The sequence below is a fragment of the Herpailurus yagouaroundi genome, unplaced genomic scaffold (genome assembly GCF_014898765.1).
Source record: "Herpailurus yagouaroundi ecotype Mexico unplaced genomic scaffold, PumYag 142, whole genome shotgun sequence".
Taxonomy (NCBI): Eukaryota; Metazoa; Chordata; class Mammalia; order Carnivora; family Felidae; genus Herpailurus; species Herpailurus yagouaroundi.
This window is the reverse complement of record NW_024412397.1, coordinates 53577877-53594746: the sequence shown is the minus strand read 5'-3', so window position 1 is coordinate 53594746 and position 16870 is coordinate 53577877. Positions and strand designations below refer to the sequence as shown.

Sequence of the window (16870 nt, the reverse complement as noted above, 5' to 3'; positions counted from 1 at the left end):
CCACTTTGATGTCCTAGAGACCTGAAACTCAGCATACCCCAGCCTGAAATTCTTCTATACCCTTCTCTTGTATTCTTTATCAACGTTCTAGAATATCACCACTGAAAGATCCTCTTCTTGACCAAACCATTCATGCTCTCCTGAACTCTTCTTTCTTTTTTTAAATATTTATTTATTTTTGAGAGACACAGAGCATGAGTGGGGATGGGCAGAGAGAGAGAGAGAGAGAGGGAGATACAGAATCTGAAGCAGGCTTCGTGTTCTGAGCTGTCAGCACAAAGCTCGACAGGGGCTTGAACTCACAAACTGCAAGATCATGACCTGAGCTAAAGTCAGACACCTAAATGACTGTGCCACCCAGGTGCCCCTGACCTCTCTTTCTGGCTTGTGTTTGTCCTCTATATTGTTCAAATTTAGCAAGAACCATGCTAAGACAATTTAATCAGAATCCCTAACCTCAATATCTAATCAGGTTCCTCATTCTCCAACATCTCCCAGTTGATATCTGATCACCTTGACCTGCCTTCAGTATAAACCCTATTAGGTCGGTTTAGACAGAATCCTCCCTTACCCCTAGCATTTCCCTCAGTAAATTTTTATCCACTGATCTGCACACTACTCCTTGGTTATTAATTCCCAGTTTTTCTTTCAGTTGTACTTGGAGATAAGCCCAATGTTTCTCACCTACTATAAAACTTCTTTGTAATAGCTCCCCCTTGAATAAAGTCTACCTTACCACCATTAAGTGTCATGGCTAATTTTTCTTTTCCTTTAACAGCATATACCAAAGGTGGACACCTGCATTCTTAATTTCTTTCTTCCTTAACCTTCACATCCAAATAGACCACTAAATTACATAGTCTCAATCTTTATATTTCTTTTTTCCATTGTCACTGCAATAGCCTTGGTTTGAGGCTTTACTTATCACTCAGGATACTGTTAGGTCTCTTAACTGTGTCTCTAGTTTCATGTACCTCTAACTTAGTCTTCAAAATGCCAACATCGTGGGCTTACTAAAATACACAGGTGTTGGGGCACTTGGGTGGCTCAGTTGGTTAAGTGTCTGACTTTGGCTCAGGTCATGATCTTATGTTTGATGCATTTGAGCCCCGCATTGGGCTCTGTGCTGACAGCTCAGAACCTGGAGCCTGCTTCCGATTCTGTGTCTCCCTCCCTCTCTCTCAAAAATAAAAGAAACATTAAAAAAAAAATACACAGGTGTTCTGCTTTCTCTTAAAAATCTTCAATGGTATCTGGTGCCTACAGAATAAGAATGCAACCAGTAATCAAGAACAGCAAGCTCCAGGGCACCTGAGTGGCTAAGTAGGTTAAATGTTCAACTCTTGGTTTTGGCTTAGGTCATGATCTCAAGGTTCATGAGATTGAGTCCTGCTGTGAGAACGGAGCCTGAGTGGGATTCTCTCTGTCTGTCCCTCCCTGCTTGTATGCTCTCCCTCTCTCAAAATAAATAAACTTAAAAAAGAAAAAAAAAAAGAATAGACAAGTTCCTTCATAACTATGTTTTTGTTTCTCCAGATCTAATTGCAGTTTCAACCTTCCCCAGGGATGTAATCTTAACAGGTCAAGTCTGGAATTTGTTAGCACCAATGAGGTAATAATCTGCCTAATAAGACCATTTTGTTCCTCAAGGGGAGGTGACTTTGCCTGAAATAATCCTCTTTTTTGGTTTATGACTTCCTTGTCCTGCCTTTAAAAACTTTCCTTTCTATAGTCCTTTGAAGCTCTTTTCTGTTTGTTAAATGGGATGCTGCCTGATTCATGAACTGTTGAACAAAGCCAATTAGATCTTTAAATTTACTCACTTCTTTACAAAACTAGAAATGCAGCCCTAGAGATAATACAAAATTCATCTATTTTTATTTTAAACAATCCCCAAACCTCCTCTATTTATCTTAAATGACTTGTAACTTGTATTCTTTCCTGGTGCCTTTGAGATGTACATGTTAAAGTACAACTTCAGGAAGGTAATTTTTATCAAGAAAAAAATGAAAAACACAAGTTATAAGGTCTCTGTTTACATGTTTATGTGTGTCTATTATATGTGTGTTACAGATGTGTGGTATTTTCTGCCTCTGGACGGTCTTACTAAAATTAGTCTGTAAAAAAGCTCCATTTAACTGGACTTAAATAAGTGCTTAAAGTATTCATAAAAATTGTTAAAATATAATAGAAACTAACCCAAATGCTTTCTTTCTTTTTTTTTTTTTTTAAGTTTTTTATTTTGATAGAGCAGAGGAGGGGCAAAGAGAGAGGGAGAGAGAGAATCCCAGGCAGGCTCCGCACTGTCAGCACAGAGCCTGATGCAGGGCTGGAACTCATGAACTGTGAGATTGTAAACTGAGCAAAACCCAAGAGTCAGATGCTTAACCGACTGGGCCACCCAGGCACCCCTAACCCAAATGCTTTCTGAATGCATATCACCTAAGTGCTTAAGTTAGCTTAACTTTGTTGATTTAATTAAAATAAACCTTCCTTAAGAGTTATTAACATTGAATAAAATACTTACATACAAATCTTATTCCACCTGGGCTTCTCAATCAAATGAGTTAATGTTATCTGTTACAAAATTTGTCAGCAAGAAAAATTTGCTTGGGCTGATGGGTGACTTTGTTTAATAAACTTTTGGAGGGTAAACTAAACATAGTAAAGGGGCACCTGGGTGGCTCAGTCAGTTAAGCATCTGACTCTTGATCTCAATCAGGTCATAATCATTTGGTTTGTGAGTTACAGCCTCAGCACAGAGCCTGCTTGGCATTCTGCATCTCTCTCTCTCTCTCTCCAAATAAATAAATAAACTTTAAAAATGTTAAAAAATAAACACAGTAAAGAACAAGTATATTAAATGGATGTAAATTAGATAAAAAGTTTTTAGGTGAATTTTTAAATAGTTTTCCCAAATCTTTTTTTTTAACCTGGAACTTTAAAGTTTTGCTAGGTTAAGTTAAACGATGAGTTGCGTTAAATTCATTCACTATTCATATTATTTCCAAATAAGATAAAATACTGAAACATTAATTACTGAATATCGGTTTATCCACTTTTTACTTCCTTTTACAGAGGAACTATAAAGCTATGTGGGTCTACTAGTAAACATGTGTTATGCTGCTCTGACAAATCTTCTGTGAGAAAGCACATGTTTCTTAAAGTCATAAAAAAGTATTTATTAGTCTGCTAATTCATATAATGGTAATGGAAAAGACAATTTATAATTTCTTACTTAGATTTCACTAGAAATTAAGTTTCCGAGGGTTAAAAATTCTACTATGTGTAACTGAAATTGCTAGAAATAATAAGGGAAACACATTCTATGTGTGGTCAGGGTTGGCTGATTAGAATGAATTTAGGGGCTGTTGTGTGGCTCAGTCGGTTAAGTGTCCAAATCTTGATTTTGGCTCAGCTCATGATCGGTTTGCGAGTCTGAGCCCTGGATCAGGGACTTGGGATTCTCTTCCCCCCCTCTCTGCCCCTCCCCTGTTCTCTCTCTCTCTCTCTCAAATAAACATTAAAAAAAAAAAAAAAGAATAAATTTAATTAAGTAAGAGAGTTTTAATATAAAAAATAAGCTAGTACAAACTTAGAATGTGGTTTTCTTTCTGTTAATAGAGCAAAGTTTTCTTAGATTACTGGTCCACTCTTATTTAGAAATTTAAGCAAACTTTTTTCTTAACTTTTTTTTTTTTTTTAAATTTTTTTTTTTCAACGTTTATTTATTTTGGGGACAGAGAGAGACAGAGCATGAACGGGGGAGGGGCAGAGAGAGAGGGAGACACAGAATAGGAAGCAGGCTCCAGGCTCTGAGCCATCAGCCCAGAGCCCGACGCGGGGCTCAAACTCACAGACCGCGAGATCGTGACCTGGCTGAAGTCGGACGCTTAACCGACTGCGCCACCCAGGCGCCCCTTTTCTTAACTTTTAAAGTAATCTGCCTAGAAAGCAAAGATTTTGTTTTCTTAAAATAATTTCCTGTGTTGTTTTTATCAGGTCTTTGATTACTTAAGAAAGCTGAGCATTCTCTACTAGAAGAGCTAAGTTTTACTTATAACTATTTTACTTTCTGTATTTGTCTGTGAAGTCTTTGTCACCATAGTTAAATGGATAACTAAGTATTATTTCACAGTGACCTATGATCTTATTTGACAAAGTATCTTAAAACCTCTTGATATTCCTACAAACTTCTCCAAAGCAAACTAACTTTTCAACCTCAAACTAACTTTGAGATTTTTCTGGAGGGCTTCTAGAACCTCCCAAAAGACTTGTTATCTCTCCAGAAAAAGAAGAGATGCTAAACTAATTAGGCTTATTTGATATGTTAAATTATGCAGGAAGTATTGTCAAGTAAGAAGACTAAGCTTTCTTTCTATTGTATTTATGTAAATATATGTTTTCTAGAAATTGTACTAAATTCCCAAAGTCTAATATATCTTGGTATAGTGTTATCAGTCATAATTTCACTTATTATCTTAAAATATTCCATGTTACTGAAATAACCAACTTTCCTTGTCAATTCCATTACAGTGAACTTTAATCAGATTTCAACAATGGACATTTTTACAAGTCTTTTGTCATTCACAGACTGTTATTGTTTTACCCTGATACTCTGCAATAGTTTCCTGCAAAAATACTTCATCTTCAAGGAGATGTAAGGAAAGGGCTTTTGACAAGTACAGATTTCTGATAACTTTATGATCATAAAACTGAACTGGGTAAGAATTTCCAAAACTAACAGTAAACTGTATTCAAGTATAATGAGAATTAGTAACATGGAACTGAATGAATTGAGGAGGATGATAACTTTTTATGATTTGTTGTTTGAAATGCTGTCTAATGTTTTGCTTTTCCAGATTTAAGGACACCTTTGTCTTAAGATATGTAGGATTTACAACAATTTGGTTATGTGTGTGTGTGTGTGTGTGTGTGTGTGTGTGTGTGTGTGTATATGTTTAAAGTTTATGTATCTGGGTGGGGAGAGGCAGAGAGAGAGAGGGAGAGAGAATCCCAAGTAGGCTCTGCGCTTGTCAGCACAGAGCCCAATGCAGGGCTCCATCCCACAAACCATGAGATCATGACTTGAGCCAAGATCAAGAGTCAGAGGTTTAACCAAGACTGAGCCACCCCGACACTCCTAAAGTATATCTTTATAAGCAATGATGAAACATTTACTTTTTCTACCTGGTCCAGATTTTGGAAACTCTTTTGAGTATTCTTTTCATGATAATACAGTTAGTTATTTCTATAAGTTCATTAACAATCTGTCTCCTTGTAATAAGACACACACTTGGAAATATTGGGTATATTATCAAGGCTTTGATTGGATTTTCATATTTGAGAGAGGTTTGCATAGACTCATATATGACTGGACACTCTTAAGGAACTAAGGTTGACTTTAAGGGAGTCAATAAAGCCCCTTGCAAAAATCAATCTGGTACACCTTGCTTACAAGTTTCCAGCAAAGTAATTTTAAAAAGAGCTTATATGGTCAATCACTTTTCTTGCTATTCTTATGTAATTAATCAGGCCAAGTCTAATGCATATAAATTAGTTTTATTGTGGTTATCTTTGGTAAAATGGGGGTAATTGTAGAGAGAAAAATTATGTTTGAACCTGTGTAGATATTAAATTCTAATCCTGTTGTCTCTGAGGTTCTGTTACATACCTATAGATTGGACTAGGTCCTGGATTCTTCTAATTTCTTCAAATATCTGGCTATAACTGTCCAAATTAATGTTTCCATTTTTCTCCCCCGACTTCTGATTTGGAACATCAAGAACCAAGACTGCCTTGAATCTCCTAAAGGGACTATTACTACTTCCTTACTACCCAGATGGCAGCAAGATTTCAGGGACTTGAACCCTAAATACATATCTCACAGCTGAAGAAGGCTCTGCCTGACATCTAGTCCTGTGCAAATGATGGAGACTTCCCAATCAAATTGACCAAGAAGAGAAATAGCTGACAGCAAGGTAGACGGCTTCTTCTCAAGACACTGGATCAAGACTTCACACTTTAACTAAACATGACATCTTCTATTCTCTTCCTTTACTTTGGCACTGTTCTGGAAAGATAAAGCCATCATCTGTATCTCCCAGACCATTGCTAATGGGGTATTTGGAACAACTTTTTATTTCAGGCTAGGACAAAACCTAACTGACCCTTGGTATGCATAGGTAAATGCAGCAATCCTTGTGATTTAATCCATTAACAGGACTTCCTTAATGGGAATGATTTGTGCCTTAACAGGGTTTTTCTTTGTCTGTGGTGGTTATCATCCCCCCTGGGACTATGAAGGCCTAAATGGCTAACATATAATTGGATAATGCCTCTTAGGTTATTTAGCTGTGCCTCTAACTGCCCATACTGAGATACCTCACTGGTCAACTCCCTAAATTTAAACTGTCAAGTCAGAGGGATTTCGTAGGAGGCATTCATGACTCAAAATTAGCTTCCTTTGACTCTGTCCAAAGTTGTTCTTAGTAACAGGACAGCCCTTGATTATCTTTTAACTGACCAGGGAGGTGTTTGTGCTATGGCCAACACTACCTGTTGCACCTGGACTAACATTTCTGGGGAAACTGAAACTCAGTTATATAAGATCACTGAGTAAGCCACTTGGTTTAAAAAGATGACTCCTTTAGTGGGGGTCTTTCTTTGACTTACTTGATTTTGATTGGTTTGGGTCTTGGGGACCATGGTTGGAAAGTACAGTCCAAACATTGGACTTATTTGTTATAATCATAAAAATCTCCTACTATGTTGTATTCTCTCAAAAACTTTAAGTGTATGTTTGCAGCCTTGAACTATCAAGCAAATGATCTCCCTAGGACTAGAACATCAGAAAAGTGAAAAGAATGACAGACTTAAAGAATATGAACCTAGAACTGAGACCTGTGACTGTCACAGAGATTAAGCACAAATGTCATGACTTAGGTCATGGATATCACACAAAGGAACAACAAAAGCTGCAAGTAGTGCTGATGCCTTAAATTGTGATCGTATCTCTCAATCAAGGTGATAGCGTGATCAAAAGGGGAAAACTAAAGGAAACTACCAGTTCAAAATGGAGTTACTTGTGCTGGGCCCATGTCACCAAACCAGAGCGTAATATTCAACCTAACTGCAATTTCAACCTTCCCCAGGAATATAATCTTAACAGGTCAGTCTGGAGTTTCTGGTTAGCACCACTGAGGTAATCCACCTCATAAGACCCTTTTGTCTTTCAAAGGGAGGTGAAATCTTGCCTGAAATGATCCTTTTGTGTGTATGTGTGTGACTTCCTTGTGCTGTATTAAAAATTGTTTTCCTTTCTGTAGTCCTTTAGAGTTTCTAATTGTTAAATGGAATACTGCCCAATTCATGAATTGCTGAGTAAAGTCAATTAGATCTTCAAATTTACCCAGTTGAAATTTTAGCATTTGTTTAATTATTTTAATTCATTAATTTACGTTTAGCCATTACTATGTCAAATAGCTATTTTATCTTATGCCATCTTAATTTGGTTAAATTGTCAAATTTAAGAAATAGTTTAATCTTCAGTCTCTGAAGCATATGATATTACTAATCATTTTTTTTCCCCTAGTTTTGATATAATGTATATATACCACTGTATAGGTGTAAGGTATATATGATATAACCGGGGGCCCCCCCCCCCCCCCCCCCCCCCCCCGGGGGGAGAGAGGGAGAGAGAGAGAGAGAGAAAACTAACACTACAATAAGTAGTTGAGTTAAAATCAGGACTTTCTTGAAAGTCTTCCCTACTTTGGCTTTTGGCTTTTATAGCATTTTCTCTTCTAGTGATCTCCAACTATTTTGTCCACTTCTAAGAGTTTTCCCCATAATTTCCCCATAATCTCCTTCCTTGAATTGCTTAAGTGGTGCTATTTCTCAAGATTTAATCCTCTGCCACTTTCCTCTACATATGCTAAGAAATATCACTCACATCTGGCTTCAAAGTATCATGTATATGGTAAAGACCCTGAAATGTATATTTTTAGACTTGATCTCTCCCCTATGTTCTGAATCTATTGTTTCAGCTTCCTTTTGGAGGTCTATGTTCTGTAAACAGTAAGCTCAACATCTCTAGTACTCTCCTGGTCACATGCACTCATTTTTTTCTCTGCAGGGTTACCCGCACCGGGAAAATGGAAGTCACTGTCAGTGCTTCTTTCTCTCTTAGCTTTAAAAGTCCATCAAAAATGCTTGGGTTCTACCTCAACATTTCCTAAACCTGTCCACTTCCTTCTATTTGTACTTTGGTTTAACCTCTTAACAATTTTAGTTGCTTCCCCACAAGTCATTTTTTTCTATGCCGAAAGGGGTTTTGCAAAAAAAGCAAATCTGATCAGCATAACCGCAGGTCAGTCTTTTTCTCCAAATGGTAGTTTATGTTTCATATAAACTTGTTATATTTACCTTTGGAATATTAATATTGGGCCTAGCCTATAGTACGCATCTTATAATCCCCATTTTGTTCACCCCCCTAAATTTCCTGCTTATAGCCCTTAAAAAGTTTCAAGTCTGGGGTGCCTAGGTGGCTCAGTCAGTTGAGCGTCCAACTCTTGGTTCAGCTTGGGTCATGATCTTGTGGTTTGTGGGTTCGAGTCCTGTGCTGGGCTCTGTGCTGACAGCCTGCTTGGAATGCTCTCTCTTTGCACCTCCCCTGTTCTATCTCTCTCTCTCAAAATAAATAAACATTAAAAAAAGTTTTAAAAAGTTTCAATTCAGTTTGAAAATCTATAGGTTTAGTGCCCATTCCAACAGAAGAGAGAAATCAAACTGAAGGAAGCTAAGGGAAGACTTCATCTTGAATAACAGTCACATCTGTGGAGTACCTGTTAAAGCAGTCCCAATTCCTTCTTTCCAATGTGTGATGTTACAGAAACCCCAAATTATAATAACAGTAGTATCATGAAACTGCCCACTTATCTAATGTTACAAAGTTTACTATTTTTTTGATTGGAAATTCTTTCTAATGCAAAGTAAATCTTGATACAATTTGTTAACATGTAAAAAACGTGGGTTACTTGCATAATTAATCGTTTAATGCATAGCTTTTATTTCCAGATGAGAAAAAAAATTTCTATTCCAGGTAAAGATAGGATTTTGTATCTTGAAATGCCACAATAGTTCTTGAAGATACGAATTAACTGGGGTTTTCCTTCAATTATTTGGTGTCACATAAACAATACCTTTTGTTTGCAGTTGAGAAGTAGCTTCTTAACTTTTCTTAATCAAGTATAACAATATTTAAAGATTATCAAATCAATAGTACTGTTCTCTCTGAGAGATATTGGTCATATCATGTTTTAAGTATCTTAGAAGCAGGAACTTTCTGAAACTTACTTTTGGAAATAGACTTTTATAGGCATTTGAGTTCCCCTGAATTTCATGGTGTGGAGTGAAAAATTTGATAAATAAAAATCTCTTAATTTATCATAGCTACTTAGCCTCTAGCCCCAAATGATATATATCTACTTTTAAGGGAGCCATGTCAAATTCCTTTAAGCACAAAAAGGGATATTAAGGGGTGCCCGTCCGGCTTAGTTGGAAGAGCATGCGACTCTTGATCTTGGGGTTGTGAGTTTGAGCTCTACACTGGGTATGAGATTACTTAAATAAAAATAAAACTTAAAAAAAAAGGATATTAAATTATTTCAAGTTGAAGGAGGAAATTCTCCATTTAAAGTCAAGGGAAATTTATTCAGTTTTGTATCACTTCATCAATGATATGTAAAGCCTAGAATGTTTAAGTTATTTAAAAAATTACTTCAAATGTTTCCAAGTCAAGGGTATACCCAACTCTCATTTTCCATAATATCTTATTAAAAGTTCATTCCTTAACAATTAAAAATTACAAATCACATTTAAGTGTTAAATATCTTACTCTTGCTTTTATTTTTTTTACTTAAAACAATTTTTTTTAACATTTATTTTTGAGACAGAGAGAGACTGAGAATGAGCAGGGGAGGAACAGAGAGAGGAAGACGCAGAATCCGAAGCAGGCTCCGGGCTCTGAGCTGTCAGTACAGAACCCAACGTGGGGCTCGAACCCACGGACCGCGAGATCATGTCCTGAGCCGAAGTCATTGCTTAACCGACTGAGCCACCCAGGCGCCCCTTACTTTTGCTTTTAATAACTGTTTTGTTACTTACTTGTTCTAAAGTATCCTCTAAGCTCATTTTTTTATTTAGAGCTTTATTAATTTCTTCTTCAGTTTGGTTCAACAGTTCCTTAAGTGGCACCTACAAAAGACATAGGATTAGGAGATCCATACGATATATGAAATTACAAAATTTCTCATGAGGCATCTACACATTGCAATAGAAGGAGCCAATTTTGGAGGAAAAAAAAGTGAAGCTATGATATTTTTAAACTAAATTAATACATCAGAAATAAGACAATAAAACTAATTTTCAATGTAATTTTTCTAACTGTAGAATGCAACTTGCTTTTGCTTCTCAATACCTGGAAAATTTTAGATTTGCTTTATCCATTCTGGAGATTCACTGCTATTATTTAAACATTTTATAAGTATACTTATTTTAATGCAGTATCTTTCTTGAAAACAATTTGTATTTTTCTCTTAATCCTTTTCAACTGCTTAGTTTCACAATTATCTGCTTGTATTTCTTCTTTTTGCTATTCATTGGAACTCCACTATAATAGAAAAGACTTCAAACACAGCAAATATTCACCAGCAGGGAATGACTGAATAAGTTACACATGGAGGAGTTTGAGGCTGCAAAAAGAACTGGGAAGATCTTGAAATACAACTGCGGAGAGATAACCAGGGGAGGTTGTTCCGTGAAAAAAAGCAAGATGGGTGTCCAGAATACGCAGATGTTTACCAGTTTATTTAAGTAATGATAAAAGTTGGGAACAGACAGATGGGAGAGATGCAGAGCGCAAGGTACTTGGAAAGGGATGCAGAGCTTCCATGCCCTCTGGGTGTGCCACTCTCCCTACTTCTCCACATGTTCACCAGTCTTGAAGCTCATAATCTGCTTGCATTCCTTATGTTTGTCCTCTATTCTAATAGTTTCCCATCACTATTTTTTAATTGAGGTCAAACTCACTTTAAAATGGTTAAACTGAAATCATTAAGTTAAAATGAATTTAATATAAAACTACTTCTTTTAAAGTGTATAGTTTAGTGGCATTTAGTACAATGTTGTGTAACCACACCACCTCTTGTTCCAAATCATCTTCATCACCAAAAGAAAATTTTGTGTTACTATGTTTTTAGTAGGTCTTTTGAAGTTATTAATTGCGGAGTTTTAATTTTGGCTGCTCTTTTTCTTTGAAAGATGCAATGCCTTTTTAATCTAAGAACTTTTCTCCAAATATTATTTGTGATGGTTGGGTTGCACCTTCTGGATGCTATTTCTATTTCTATTGTTCTATTATTATGTAAAACTATGTCCAAAGATCACAGAAAAACTTTCCCCTTTTCCAAGAATATGCATTCTTTTTGTACTGGGTAATCCTTCCTATACTGATTTGATGCAGGTTTTATTTTCTTGCACTAGTGTCTGTCTACCTGCCTACCCAGCTATTGCTTGAGAAACAATTCAGTAAAAGATTAAATGTTTACTGGGTGGATTTTTTTCTATTGAAAATGAGTCTGACTTTATTTCATCACAGTCTGTTCACCAAATAAACTGTGATCATTGGGAAAGTAGGAACTGTATCTTTCTGGGTGTTTCATCTCTAGCACCTAGCTGGTATGGAACTTAATATGTACTCAATAAATAATGTATTGAATGAATGATTCTCAAGGGAAAAATGCATAGCTTTATACTCTGATATTCTTTATTCAAAAACTAAGTATTTTGAAAGTTGACATTTCTGTGGGGGCTACTAAAATACTAATATCTGTGAATAACTAAGAAGTTGCAATAGAACGATTTAAAAATTTTCTTCTCCAAATTACATCCTTGGACATATTTAAAAATTAGGTGCACACTTTTCATTATTGACTACTGGTGTTACTTAATGTCCTGTTATATTTCATGCCTTCATGTGTGTCCTTGTACCTGAAACTCTTTCCCACAGACCATCCCAATAAATACCTCATCTTTTAAGACTTCATTCCAGGTTCACCATTTCTGTAGAAACTTTTCTTTCTCTTTAATTCTGGCAAGAATTGATCAATACCATATCTTGTAAACATTTCTAATAAAGTACATATATAGCAATTATTTATTTATATCTGTCTCTATTGGGACAAGTAGCAATTTAAGATTAAGAGTCAGGTAATTTTTCTCTTTATAATCCTGGTGTGTATTTTAAATGTAATCAAAGTTTCTATTGGATAGTTGAGTTGATAAAGTAGGTAGAGAGGAAGAAAAGGCTTTGTAATTCAAAAAGTATAATAGATTTCTAATTATCAAAAAGATGGAAGATAAAAGGTTTTAGTGTTTTATTTCCATGCTCTGACCTCAGTCATGAACAGGCTGATGTTTAAACTCTTAGTTATAAATAAATAAACATCAATCATATCATTTAAAAATCTTTTGAAGATTAATTAATCTCATGATTACTTACATAAACTTGAGCTCTGTATTTGACAAGGCAGTTGGCACCAGCTTCAGGATTAAACTTAATTTCAAAGTCATAACCTTTGGAATTTTCAGCACCCTTAGGAATAAGTTTTAATTTTCTGGCCAACTTGTGATACTCAGATAATTGTGTTTCAATCTGTAAGAACACCAAAATAAATGTTAAAGTAAACCAAATAGCCCTATTCCATATGGTTTTCAACTGGCATCTGCAATTTTACACAAAAATTATACGTATTTTTTTTAGTTTTGTAATTTGGTATATAAGAATGAAAGATATTATTCACAATCTGTAGGGTAATTTAAAAACTATAATTAGTAAGCAATATCCCACTGTTCTTTCTTATCTGTTCTTATCTTACTGTTCTTCCTAATGTTCTTCTCATTTCCAAATAGCTCGGAACAAGAATCCATATCTAGGTATAAACTAAAATTTACTTTTTAAAGTGCCAGGCAGAGAAATCATGAAAACAACACAAACTTTAGATTTATCTTTCAAAAAAAATTTTTTTTACATTTATTTATTTATTTTTGAGAGACAGAGACAGAGCACAAGCGGGGGATGGTCAGAGACAGAAGGAGACACAGAATCCGAAGCAGGCTCCAGGCTCTGAGCTGTCAGCACAGAGCCTGACGTGGGGCTTGAACTCACAAACCATGAGATCATGACCTGAGCCAAAGTCGGATGCTCAACTGACTAAGCCACCCAGGCACCCCTGGATTTATCAATTTAAAAAGTAAAACATTTCTTCTTTTTTTAAATTTATTTTTGAGAGACAGAGAGAGGGCACGAGCCGGGGAGGGGTGGAGAGAGAGGGAAAAACAGGATGCGAAGCAGGCTCCAGGCTCTGAGCTGTCAGCACAGAGCCTGATGTGGGGCTTGAACCCATGAACCATGAGATGGCCTGAGCCAAAGTCGGATGCTTAACCAACTGACTGAGCCACCCAGGAGCCCCTAAAAAATAAAACATTTCATTTATCTAAAATAAGTGAAATGTAATCATTTAAGTCTCAAATGTTATTTTAACAGAAATATTTTATTTTTAAAAAAATGTTTATTTGAAAGAGAGAGAGAGAGAGAATGAGAGGGGTAGGGGCAAAGAGAGAGGGAGAGAGAGAATCCCAAGCAGGTTCGTACCCCTTAACAAAAATATTTTAGTAAAACAATTCCATATTACCTGGTCTCTATCCCTTCCTTCAGGGCTCTGTTCAAATTACATTATCAGAAAGGCTTTTGCTCAAATGTAGCCCCCCAAATTTCTTAATCCTCTTACTTTATTTTTATTCACAGCACTTATTTTTATTTTTTAATATTTGTTTATCATTTTTGACAGAGAGAGAGACAGAGACAGAGCATGAGTGGGGCAAGGGCAGAGAGAGACACACAGAATCTGAAGCAGGCTCCAGGCTCTGAGCTGTCAGCACAGAGCTCGATGTGGGGCTTGAACTCATGCATGGACTGTGAAATCATGACCTCAGCCAAAGTCAGATGCTTAACTGACTGAGCCACCCAGGCGCCCCTATTCATGGCACTTATTACTACCTGACATGTTTATTCACTTTCATTGCAAGCTCAATGAAAGCAGCTGCATCCCCTCAGGACCTAGAAGAGTACTTGGCATTTAGTAGATATATATTACATTTAAGATTTCTTACTAATGAATCAGAAAATAATTTCAACTACTCCAATTTGTAATACGGTAGCTCTCTAGGGAGTACTAAGATATGTAGCTCTATTTGTCTTTATACTAAATGGTTTTAGAGGTAGTTGCTTCTGTTCTTCACTAACATTTTATTTATCTAAATGAAAACAGCTTTCACAAGCCCATGCACTTCATCACGTCTTATTGCGGGGAGAGTAAATGTGTGGCACATTTATTCTTTCTACAGCCAATTAAGACAGTGAAAACTGATCACACCTTTTCCTCATGAGCAGATGCAGGCTCAGTGTCTATCTCAACATAGATCCAGAAGGCTACTACCAGCCAGAGGTGGCATGTGGAATAAAAATAAGTTCAGAAAAAAGATGATGGATAAATGTTTACATTGAGCTGTTACATTCTGCTATCATTCTTTAATCTCTCTCTCTCTTAGTACCCTAAGGTTTTCTGGTCTATGGCCTACTCTGGCCCTCATTAGATCACTGCTTACCTATTTCCTAAATAATATTCTTCTTTAAAAAAAAAAAATTCTTCTTTTATCCTGATCTTCCAAATAAACAGTATTTATACAGCTAATTTTAGCTAGCAAAACTTAAGAGTTCACCTGGTCCAGAGATTCATAACCTCCCCTTTCCCACATAGTGCTTGAGAGAAAAAATATATTTGTTAATGTATGTTGAAGGAACTCATTTCAGATTCACTGATGTAGTTCAACAACACCTCACTTTATTAATAAGGAAACTGAGGCTATGAGAGGTTAGATAACAGGTTGAGGTCACACAGGTATGCAATGGCAAATCCAGGGTTAAAATATAGGTTTACCAAATTCTAGGTTCAAAGACTTCTGGGATCACCACTATAGTCTACTTCTTATAATGTCTATGTTTCTCCTTGATACACAGGACAGAGATTCTGTAGAGGATAAGGAGGATGAGAGAGTACAGATAGGCAAGGCAAAGCAAAAATATGGTGAAATAGGGCTAAAAAAGGAGACAATGTTTACTGCTCATGCTGAACTGTCCATTCCACATTAAAAATTACATATGTAGGTGTGTAAAATACAGATTTTTAAAAATGTAAAATAGTTAAAACCTGACAAAGAAACTATTGTATTATGCCTATAATGATAACATACTTTATAAGGTGACCAGGATTAAAAGCCAGTATTGTCTTATTGGGCAAAAACAGCTGCTTTCTTTTAACTACATTTTTTTATTTCAACAATAGTGGTAAATATATGTAAGAAATAATGTACTAAGGAAAGTGTTTGAAGTAGTAGAAGAGAAAACCTCATTACTTTTGGAACAAAACAGAGATTAAATTTTTCTCAGTGAAATATAAATTGTAGTACTATACCTACTGTATAGATAAACAAATATTAGGGTAGACAACTTCAAACCAAAATTTAATTTTGAAACTCTGCAGTCTGGTTTTTTTCCATTAAAAAAAAAAAGAGAGAGAGAGAGGGGCGCCTGGGTGGCTAGGTCAGTTAAGTGTCTGACTCTTAATTCTGGCTCAGGTCATGATCTCGAGGTTCATGAGTTTGAGCTCTGTGTTGGGCTCTGTGCTGACAGTGCAGAGCCTGCTTAGGATTCTCTCTCTCCCTCTCTCCGTGCTCCTCCCTGGCTCGTGCTTTCTCTCTCCCAAAATAAATAAACTTAGAGAGAGAGAGAGAGAGAGAGAGAGAGAGAGAGCGAGCCCTTAGAAAGACATGTTTTACTACCTTTTCTTAAAAAAGAGTCTTACCTTACATTTTTTTTTCTTAGGAATGTAATAGTGTATATTGCGAAAAAGATCACTTTGGAATTATTTGATAGGAAAACATTTGGTCCCTAGACAACTTGTTAATTTATTGTTTTAGAATACATTGGTGTCATGTCCATAAATTATGCTGAACCATTAAGAAAAAGTTCACGTCTATTGAGAGCTACATTAAAAAGTAAGAGAGGGGCACCTGGGTGGCTCAGTCAGTTAAGCATCCGACTTCAGCTCAGGTCATGATCTCGGAGTCCATGGGTTCAAGCCCCACATTGGGCTCTGTGCTGATAGTTCAGAGCCTGGAGCCTGCTTCAGATTCTGGGTCTCCCTCTCTCTCTGCCCCTCCCCTGCTCACATTCTATCTCTCTTACTCTCAATAATAAAAAAAAACATTAAAAAAAAGTAAGAAAAATAGTGCATAGCTCTAAGCAAGGCAGAAGTATGGAACATTTATAAGGGAGTGCCAACAAAAATAAGGACAGACTTTAATTATCTAGAAATTCATATGGTCAATGAGCCCACTTTTTCAACAATGTTGGCTAAAAGGATAATGTACCACCTACAAAATTGAAATAAAGTCAAATAATTTGGTTGTGGTAAAGTTCGAGAGTGACTGCCGTTACTGAATCTGACAGAAATGTTTAAATCCTGTTATTGCATTTGACACTGTTAATTCCTTCCTGACTCTTCCTTTCTCAGCTTCTATCTTCTTGACCTCTCTGGCTAGTCCTCAGTCTCTTTTAGGCTTCTCTTAAGGGACCTTCGTCCTTCAAGATGCTGGTGCTCCCTTCCTCCTATGTATTTTTCCTTGGTGAATTCATCTACCCTTATGCCTTCAATCATAATACATACTGAGTTTTACTTAATCTACATTG

General features: G+C 36.2%; 1 protein-coding gene across 2 annotated transcripts in view; it reads right to left on the bottom strand.

The window, feature by feature from the left end:
- NDC80 (NDC80 kinetochore complex component) overlaps window positions 1–16870 on the bottom strand; it is a 62700-nt gene that overhangs the window by 19827 nt on the left and 26003 nt on the right. For both annotated transcript variants that reach the window (XM_040479281.1, XM_040479280.1), the window contains 2 exons: window positions 12563–12715; window positions 10168–10257 (listed from right to left, as the gene is read on the bottom strand). In XM_040479281.1, coding sequence (XP_040335215.1) covers window positions 10168–10257; window positions 12563–12715 — 243 coding nt within the window. The remainder of the gene's footprint in view (window positions 1–10167; window positions 10258–12562; window positions 12716–16870) is intronic.